The 9,727-nt window shown below is 40.1% G+C and overlaps 1 protein-coding gene across 1 annotated transcript in view; it reads right to left on the bottom strand.

Annotated features, from left to right (window-relative positions):
* Positions 1-9,727, bottom strand: part of LEKR1 (leucine, glutamate and lysine rich 1) — a 202,092-nt gene that overhangs the window by 65,796 nt on the left and 126,569 nt on the right. Inside the window, exon 5 of the mRNA XM_008576371.1 lies at positions 7,933-8,014. Within this exon, the coding sequence (XP_008574593.1) occupies positions 7,933-8,014 (82 nt within the window). The remainder of the gene's footprint in view (positions 1-7,932; positions 8,015-9,727) is intronic.

The following is a 9,727-nucleotide window of genomic DNA, read 5'->3' as shown; positions in this document are numbered from 1 at the left end:
GAAATGGCCATTTCTAAACTGCCCCCTTAATATTTCCATTCTGCTGTCTAAAACACAGCTCAATTCTAAGAGTTGATTCCCCCACCTCCCATATCTATTTCTTTCACAGATTTCCCCACTTCAATAAATGGAGCCAACACAGTAATGATACTAACAGGTAACAACTTATACTCATGTATCTCATGTGCTCCTCAGAGCAGCCCTTATTTTCACTTCACAGTTGAAAGAACAGAGACCAAAGAGATAACTTGCCCAAGGTGTCATAACTGTAAGTAATACTTCTGGGATTTGACCCCAGCAGTGTGGATCTGAAGTTGGCGCCCCGAGTCAGTATATTCTACTACCTCTCAATTGTCTACCCTGATGCTGAAAAGCCTCAATCCCCATTCTTTATTCTATCCTTTTATTTCCAGTCTTCTTCCTCCACAGACACATTTACTCCTCCAGTAAATCCTGCCAGATTGACCTCTGGCATAGACTTTCTCTCCATCTCCACACTACAGCCTTAGGCTAAACCACAGCCACTTCTCACTTGATGAATGAATGCACAGCCTCCCAGCAGTCTCCCTGTTTCTCTTTTACTCCCACTCCAGTCCATTCGCCAAGTAACAGCCACAGAGACCTGTTAAAACACAGATCAGATCACTCTCTTGCCTAAAATCTTCCCATAGCTTCCACTGATCTCTGAATAAATCTAAACTCCTCACAAACTCTTTTAGACACACCGGTAGATTTACTTTTTTTAATTCAAAATATTTTAACATTGACTTGTACATATTTCTGGGTTGCAGCATAATGTTTCAATACATACACATACTGCACAATGATTCGCTTAGGGTAGATAGCATAGTTTTATACCCATTAGTCCACCATCTTTTCCTCTCCACTCTCCAACCCCCATTGATTAATTTCTTATTGCTCCTGTGACAAACAAAAACCATTTAGTATAAAGCAATGCAAATGTATTATTTCACAGTTCTGGAGGTCAGAAGTCCTAAAATCAAGGTGTCACCAGGACTGTTTTCCTTCTGGAGGATCCAGGAGAGAATCCATTCCTTGCCTTTTTTAGCTTCTAGAGACCACCTGCAATTCTTGGTTTGTGGCCCGTTTCTCCATCTTCAAATCACATTATTGCAACCCTGCTTTCATCCTCACATTTACTTTCGTGACTTTGACCCTTTTGCTTCCCTCTTATAAGGGCCCTTCTGATTACATTGGCCCTGCTACATAATCCAGGATAAACTTCCCATCTTGAAATCCTTAATCAAATCTGCAAAGTCCCTTTTGCCATGTAAGGGAACATACTCACAGATTCTAAGGATTAGGACATGAAAATCTTTGGGAGTCATTTTCTGTCTACCACAACTGGCCTTCTTCATGTTTCCTGAACTTGTAAAACTCATTTCCAAGAATTTAGGGCCTTGTCCTTAATCTCCCTGCTTCCAGATATTAGCATGGCTAGCTCTTTTCTGTTAGTCAGATCTTAACTCAGAGGGTCATAAACTCACGGATGCCATTTTGATCACTCTATCAAAAGTATACCACCCTCTCCATCATTCACAATCTACTATGCTATTTTATATTTCTGCAGCACCTTGTTTTACCTGAAGTTACCTAAGTAGCTCTATGGGGGCTTGCCAATCTTGATACTCCATCTAGTGCCTGTACATAAGTCCTGGCACATAATCACCTCTCAATAAACATTTTGTATTGTATTGAATGAATGAACATAATACAACTAGTCTGTTTAAGCCAGGATCAAGTGAAAAGTGGATCTATACATTAACACTGGAATGCCACCAGACCACTTTCAGCTTACTAAGCAAAATATTCTCATGAATGAACAAAGAAGAGAAAAATCAGAACACTGATATCTATAACTCAGTTAGGGAATGTTCCAAGAACAGACTAGTCAACTGTGTCTGTGTCCAATGTTGCTGAGAGGTCAAGTAAGAGCGTTACAAATTAATAATTTGTAGTCATAAGCTTATTATTGCTCAAATTATTAGTTAAATGAGGAGGTGGTTGCTAATGAAATTAAAGTGTAAGTATGTTACAAAGGTCCCTAAATTAGACAATGTATTTTGTATAAAAACTTCAGACATATTCATTAGTAACTGATAAATTACAAATAATTTAAGTGAATTTTGTTCTTTTCATTACATACATGAAAATAAATACACTTACACTATAAACTATTTAAGCAATATATAAATATATAGAGTGAAATAAGAATCTTCAAATTCCCCACATTCTCATTCCCAGAGGTAACTGTTGTAATTCTGCCAATCATTTAATGTATTTAAACCCATATACATTTTTTATATGAATGGGATCACACTTATTTTAATGTCTTCTGTTTTCTACTTAACAATTCCCTAGGGTGTTAAAGTTTTTCTGTGTGAAAAAGTACCACCACTTTTCTGGGTGGTTCAAGGGAAGATTTTTTCACACAACTGGTAATTTTTGGTTGTGTGTTCATCCTCAGCCTTAAGATTCTGTTTGCTTGCCTGCTTTGCTGTTTATTTTTGCCTTAGGTTGTTTCGAAGGTCGTGGTGAAGGGGCAGGGTGTGCTACCTTGTGGAGGCACTGGAGGTTTGTCTTGAGCTGTGAGGACCCCAGGCTCTCCAGCTTCAGTCCCCATACTCATTGCTTTAGTCTGAATATAGATCCCTCAGCAAATGCTTCTTTACACAGAGCCTATTGATCGGAGGAAGTTTGGTGAGGGGCCAGTGGCTTAAATGTTCCATGTGATTCCTCCGAGTGGGCTTCATGGAATCACCTGCATTAAAATCATGCATTAAAAATGTGATTATTTACTTCCAGTCAATATAGCAGAATAGATGGTCCCCAGCATCACTCTCTCCCACAAATCAACCAATTTACAACTATAAAAAAAAAAAAGGGGGGCCGGCCCAGTGGCGCATGCTACAGTGCGCCACTTGGAAGCGCGGCGGCACTCCCGCCAAGGGTTCGGATCCCACATACAGACCGGTTCCCGCTCACTGGCTGAGCGAGGGGCGGGCGCAGCACCGAGGGTTGTGATCCCGTTGCCGGTCCCAGTCCGGTACGGGCACGACACTGAGGGTTGCGGTCCGTTGCCGGACATGAAAAAAGGAAAAGAAAAAAAAAAGATAGCCAAGCTGGGGCTGCTAGAGTTCAGGGGAAGGGGAGGAGAGATCTACGGAGTACATGAAGGTGGGAGAAGCTATGATGAGAGAAAGAACGAACTGCTCTGACCGTTTCGAATCCTGGCTTCTTCCAGTCTGGAGCTGCTGAGCAAACAGAGCAGAAGCCAGCAAAAGCCACAGCTGTGCCCTTTGGATGGAGTTGCTTGGAGGCAGCAGGGGAGGAGAGGGCTTTGGTGACCCCCAGGGCAGCAAGACCACTAATAGGGTTCCCCACTAATAGGACCCACACAGGAGTGAGGAGCCACAACAACTGATAAAAAGGAGCCACTCAGAGGCTAGTGAGTCATCACAAGGGACCTGAGAGCATGGCCCATCCCAGGGGAAGTGTTTGGAACACAGGCAGTGGGAGAGACAGGTCCACCAGGGGAACACTGGGGCACAGCAAAGATAGTTGATCTGCCTCCCAATCAGCACAGTACCACACAGAGGATACTGGTCAGGAATACAGAATTGCATGAGGTGAAGTTTGATGAAAAGACTCAGGCCCAGCCAGAGTCTCTACACAATCCAGGTGCACTGGATCTCACTAGACCCAGAAGTATCTATACCAGATTTCACTAGAACTGAAAGGACCTATAAAGTCAATCACTAAAACCTGAGCAGCACAAAAAGCATTCACTAGGGAATCAGCAGCAATTCAGCAATTTAGCTCAACCACAGAGCTCAAGTACCAGTTCCCACAGGAAGTTCCCCTATTTTAGAAGTAAGCAAAGGACAACAAATTAATTCCAGCACAGAGTTTAAGTGGTGGGAACAGCAAATAATCCAACACAGAACTGAACAAAAAAACAAAATACCCACAACCAGAGACAAAGTTTGATATCAACTAGTAAAGGTCTCATTTCACCAAAGAACACCTATAACACCTAGAAGGACCAGAATTCCCCTGGGCTACCAATCCAGAAAGGGGGAAGGGCCAGGGGCCTCAGCCATGCCCCCGACACCCACAACCAGTCCCAAGGGTGAGGGCCTCAGGCCTTGGTCACACCTCCCCTGATACATGAACACTGAGCTGCAACAGGAAGCATCCTAGGCTTTGCCTGAGCCAGGGCAGCCCGGCCAGGCTCTCCTGACATGTGCAACCAGCCCAGCAATGACCACCAAGCCACAGCAAGAAGGGCCCTGGGTTCCCAAGCTGAGGTGGTTGGGGGTGAGGTCTTTTGCCACATTCCCCTGACATCTGCACCCAGCCCAGCAATGACCAAGCCACCACTGGAAGCCCCCTGATTTCCCCTGTGGGAATGAGGGGGGTGCCACAGGCCTCAATCCCACTCCTCCTCCTCCTCCTTTCTCCCATCCCATTTCCTTCTCCTTCCCCCCTCCCTCTCCCTTCCAACTGTTCTGCAATGACATCATAGAATATAAAAACTGATTTCCCCTGTGGGAATGAGGGGGGTGCCACAGGCCTCAATCCCACTCCTCCTCCTCCTTCTTTCTCCCATCCCATTTCCTTCTCCTTCCCCCCTCCCTCTCCCTTCCAACTGTTCTGCAATGACATCATAGAATATAAAAAAATAATATTAATTTAAAAAAATGTGATTACTCGAAGCCACCCCATGCCCAAATGTAAAATCAGAGTATCTGTGGAAATGGAGCCCAGAAATCTGACCCTGGGGCTGGGTCTGTGGGGGAGGTCATACTGTAATGTACAGTTTGAACAAGCTCCCCAGGATTCTTACACAGATTGGAGTCTGAGAACCACTGTTCTGATGATTTACCAGGTCTCACTCCCTTCTCTTTGTTGTAACTGACTCTGAAAAAGGTCCTGCCTATTGCATGCCTATCACGAGCACACAACTGGTTTTCCTCTGTTTTTTTCCTCAATAGAGTTGACTGTTTTTACTATCTAGGAATTCCTAAAAATTTCTCACCAACTATGGCAGTCTTTCTTGTTAGCTTTATTTATCTGTCTCTATCCTGAGATATGTGTGTGTGTGTATGCATATATTTTATATGTGTATATCTATGTAAAAGTAATAAAATTGCATTTCATAGCCTTCATATTTTTCATTATTTCAGGGAAGTCTTCCCTTAATTAATCTAGATATTATGACACTTATAAATAACATTTATAGAAAATTTCATCATGAACTTTTCAGAACATCATTAATGCTCTACTTCTTTAGCAAACACCACTGGTTACCTTCCGGACTTTCACTACAGCTTTCTTCATGGCTATCAGAGTCCCCTTTATCACCTGCCTCCAAGATTAATTCTGCTTGGTCTAAGCTAATTATAGTAGTCTCTTCTCCTTGCCAGAGATTCATTTAGGACAGGGTATGTAAAGGCTTCTACCCAAAGGAATGTAAGAGAGGGATGTTTGGTGGCTTCTAGGAAATTTTTTTCTCACTTCTGAGGGGACACCAGATAAACATGCCCTTCCTGCCTCTGGGGTCACCTCATTTGGATATGGCACATGGAACTGCAGCCATCACACGTGCACAAGGGACCTAGCTTTGGGTTGAAGCCAGTGCTGAGGGCAGCAAGATGAATACAGAACACTGAGATCCTTGGTGATATTGCTGAGCTTCTGGATCAACTACATCTGACACTACTCTACCTCTGTTACTTTAATCCAAAGCATCCTGACTGATAAAATCTCTGTTTTCAAATATATAATGATGTTCTTATAAACCTTGGAAAATACTTTCTTCAAAATCTTAGAAAAAAAGAACCCCAATTTCATCCATTTATAAACTTCCTCTTCCCCTTTGTCAAAATTCACAAAACTTATATGCAAATATTTATAGATCTTTGAACAACAAAAGAATTATCTTAAGTTGGATAGGTAAAAACCATTTCTACTCCCAGGTCCCACAATTGGTGAAGATTAAAAATTTAAATAAACCTGATTTTATAGCATCTTCTAATTTCTGGAATTCCAAAGAGGTTTGGGTATGTTCAGTAAATCTCCAATTTATTAAAAAATTGTATGTCAAATATTTCGAATGAATTATTTTGACTTCAAACTTAATTTATCATTGAAAAAAAGGCCATGCCACAAATTTGGCTCTAACCTATAAATAAAATAGTACTTATATACTACTGGGGACCTCCGGACCTCTGAGTACCCTGAGTCTTCCAGTCTCTGATCCTAAATGCCCACCCTCCCAACTTAATTCTAACAGTGAAGGAGAGTAGATGGAGTATAGATGGAAGAGCTAGAGACAGGTAGCATAGAGAAAGGTCTCTAGCACTTGAGGCCATTTAAGTGGCTCTATCTTTTTATAACAAACATTTTCTAAGAATGGGTACTCTGTCCATTTTTTAATTTTAAGAAAGTCTCCTATGGGCAGGAAGCATGAGTTTTATAAACTGATAAGACAGCATCAGCATTTCTGCAATTGTACAGTGATTTCATACAGGCAATCAGTTTAATGGATTTTAGTGAAGTGGTATATTGCTCCCTCAACACCAATATACCCTGACTCTTATCATTTTTCAGCACTAATGTCACAAATATGTTAAAATGTAATTTAAAAAAACCCACAAAGCATATATTAATATTAAATGGGCAGGTTCTTCAGAATATACAAAGAATTCTGTGCAAACTGGACTGTGCCCTCTTCACTTCTTGAGTTCCTAGAAGCAAATGTCACACAGTATCTATGGTTTAACAAGGCTGCTCTCCACATGAGACACCCATATAGCCAAAGCTCTCCCTGATGTGCCGTTATGAAAGGGAGGAGAATAATGACTTTTTTTTTCCTGGCAACCACGGTCTTGTTTCTTATCTCTCAGAAAGTTACCTCCCAGGCCCTGGGGCAGGGGGGTCCACTCATTCCTTCAACCCTAGCTATCATACACAAATGACCTACTGTACTTACTGTTCTATTAGCCACTCTATTATAAAGCTGAATATTTGTTTTTTCTTGTTTTTAAAAGATAAACTATTTTGCTAGAAATAGTTCAAGTATATATTAATTTAATAGGAAATTTTTGGAATTTGTTCTCCCTTCTGATGTTCAGTATTTTATTAAACACATTGTTCTTAGGTGTAGCCCGTGGTCAACACAAACATTTGGTTGCTAAGCATTCTAAATATTTATATTTCTTCTGAGGTTCATCATTCTCAAATATAGGAACTGAAAACCAGAGCTACCAGATCATATACAACCAAGTATAAGAATTTACTTACTTTTCAAAGATTATATACATTCTGTTTTAGTGTTATAATTATAGATGTACTACGTTTATATTATAAAGTAATTTTCAAAATTTTGAAATAAAATTAATTTTTAAAAGAAATAATGTGCTGGATATTTTACAAAGTTATTTTCTTATTATTTGTTTTCTGGTATTTTCTTTCTTGCTTTTATAAAGCACAATACACCAGCATTTCAAGGGTACCCAACTCTTTTTCTGAACCAAAAAATTGGTCATTTTAAGAAACAACTTCACTATTGTTTCTTGTGGACAGATTTAAAAAGAAGCAAAGATTTTTAAAAAGTTCACAGAATATTTCAAATTAAGTTGCTGCATTTGAACAAGGGAAAGCTTTAATATATGGATAAGTAAGTTGAGGGAAAGAAGCCCTTCACGTATTTAAAAATATTTACAGGTCCTTCAGTATACAATCAAGCCCAGCAAAGTAGCCAAGAAAAGCAGCAGTAGACTGTTACCCACACACCGAATCACTGCCCAAAGTGTCAACAGAGAGCACACCAGACCCTTTCTAAATCCTTCATCTTCTTACACATCTACAGGGCCCTGTAATCTTACAAGTTGTTCGTCATCTTACACGAGCATTTCTTTATAGTTGTCCATCTCAGTCACTGCCTTCTGAAGTTTTAATCCAAGTGCTTCTACTTGACATTGTAAATCTGAAATGACACAGTGTATTCATCTGATTAGTACATTTTGAGTGTCCAGATATTTTCATAGAGTAAACCATATTCTTTTAAAGTTGTCCCTCAGCTCCCAAAGAATAATGCAACTGTTTATTCCACTTTGCTTGTATGACCATATGCAACTTGTCATTGACTGCTTGGTCCCTCCTACCCTAACATCCTGCAGAATTAATGGGTTTTGACAGACCTGAATTTTTGGCCTCTTTCTGCCCTTACCATCATGCTAATTTTCAAACAGCTAATAGGCTAAGTTTTACTAATGTTTTCAAAGGAAATTTATGTAGCTGACACATAAATTTCGGATCATGTGGCTCACTTCTGAAACACTTGATTGAGCTCATTCTTGTAGTTCAGAACTGAGAAGCATGCTGAGTCCTTCTGGTAGAACTGAAATAGACAAATCATGTGCCAGGCTCACAGTAAAGAATTTCTTAAACTCTGGGTGGCATCTTAAAAGCATTTTAATGAATTTCAAAGCCAAGACAACACAAACAGAAGATTGGCTTCCACAGAGTCTTCGACTGGGGAATTTAAGCAGAATTTGAGGAAGAGTATTCAAGCAGCCACATCTAACACATGTGTGGATGCAGAACTGAAACTAAAGCAGAAAGAACAAATGGCTTAAATTATCTCAGTCCTGCCATTAGCTTGTATGGGGGAACTATGATCTGAACCCTAGCCCCAATGACAGCCCTTGTTGGTACTCTTTTTTTTTTTTTTTTTTGTCTTTTGTCTTTTTTCCGTGTCCGGCAACGGATTGCAACCCTCAGTGTTGCCCCCGTACCAGAGCGGGGACCAGCAACGGGACTGCAACCCTCGGTGTTGCTCCCGCGCCTCGCCCAGCCAGTGAGCGGGAACCGGTCTGTATGTGGGATCCGAACCCTCAGGCAGGAGCGCCGCCGCGCTTCCCAAGCGGCGCACTATCCAGTGCGCCACCGGGCCGGCCCCTGTTGGTACTCTTTTAAGGAATAAGTTTAGGTGGAATTTAAACTTACACAGATAGACTAACTGGTTTCTACAGAAAAAATAGTTCAAAACACTGGAATTTAAAATTTCTATGTTCCATCTGCTCAGGTGTTTTAATAACATATTTTTTATAGTAAACTTTAAAATCTTTACGCAGCCATACAAATACATAAACTTATACACAAATCTTCAACCAGCCTTGTACACTGTTTTACAAAGAGTCAGTTTTTTAAATCACAAAATAAACTCACTCTGAACAAATACTTTAATAAGAATTTGCCAGACATTTGTATAAATCTTTATGCTTATCCAGTATTTTCACATACATTTTCATTTTTAATTAATTATTTTTAAGTTGACATATAAAAATTGTATATATTTATCCTGTAGATGTTTTGAAATATGTATTCAAGGGTTCTTCACAAAGATCATGAGAAAATAGAATTAAAAGATAATATGAGTCTTTCCATCAGCTTTTTGAAGACCCTTGTACATTGTGGAATGGCTAAATTGAGCTAATTAAAATCATGTTTTGTGGTGATAACACTTAAAATTTAGAGATTTTCCAGAATACAATATACATCATTACTAACTATAGTCATCATGTTGTACAAAGATCTCTTGAATGCATCCTTCTGTCTAACTGAAATTTTATATCCTTTGACCATCTCCTCTCCTCACAGTTATTTCATTTTATCCCTCACACTGCCCTGTAGGTGC

The sequence above is a fragment of the Galeopterus variegatus genome, unplaced genomic scaffold (genome assembly GCF_000696425.1).
Source record: "Galeopterus variegatus unplaced genomic scaffold, G_variegatus-3.0.2 Scaffold1340, whole genome shotgun sequence".
Lineage (NCBI taxonomy): Eukaryota > Metazoa > Chordata > Mammalia > Dermoptera > Cynocephalidae > Galeopterus > Galeopterus variegatus.
The sequence above is the reverse complement of the archived record's forward strand: the minus strand, read 5'-3'. Positions and strand labels throughout refer to the sequence as shown.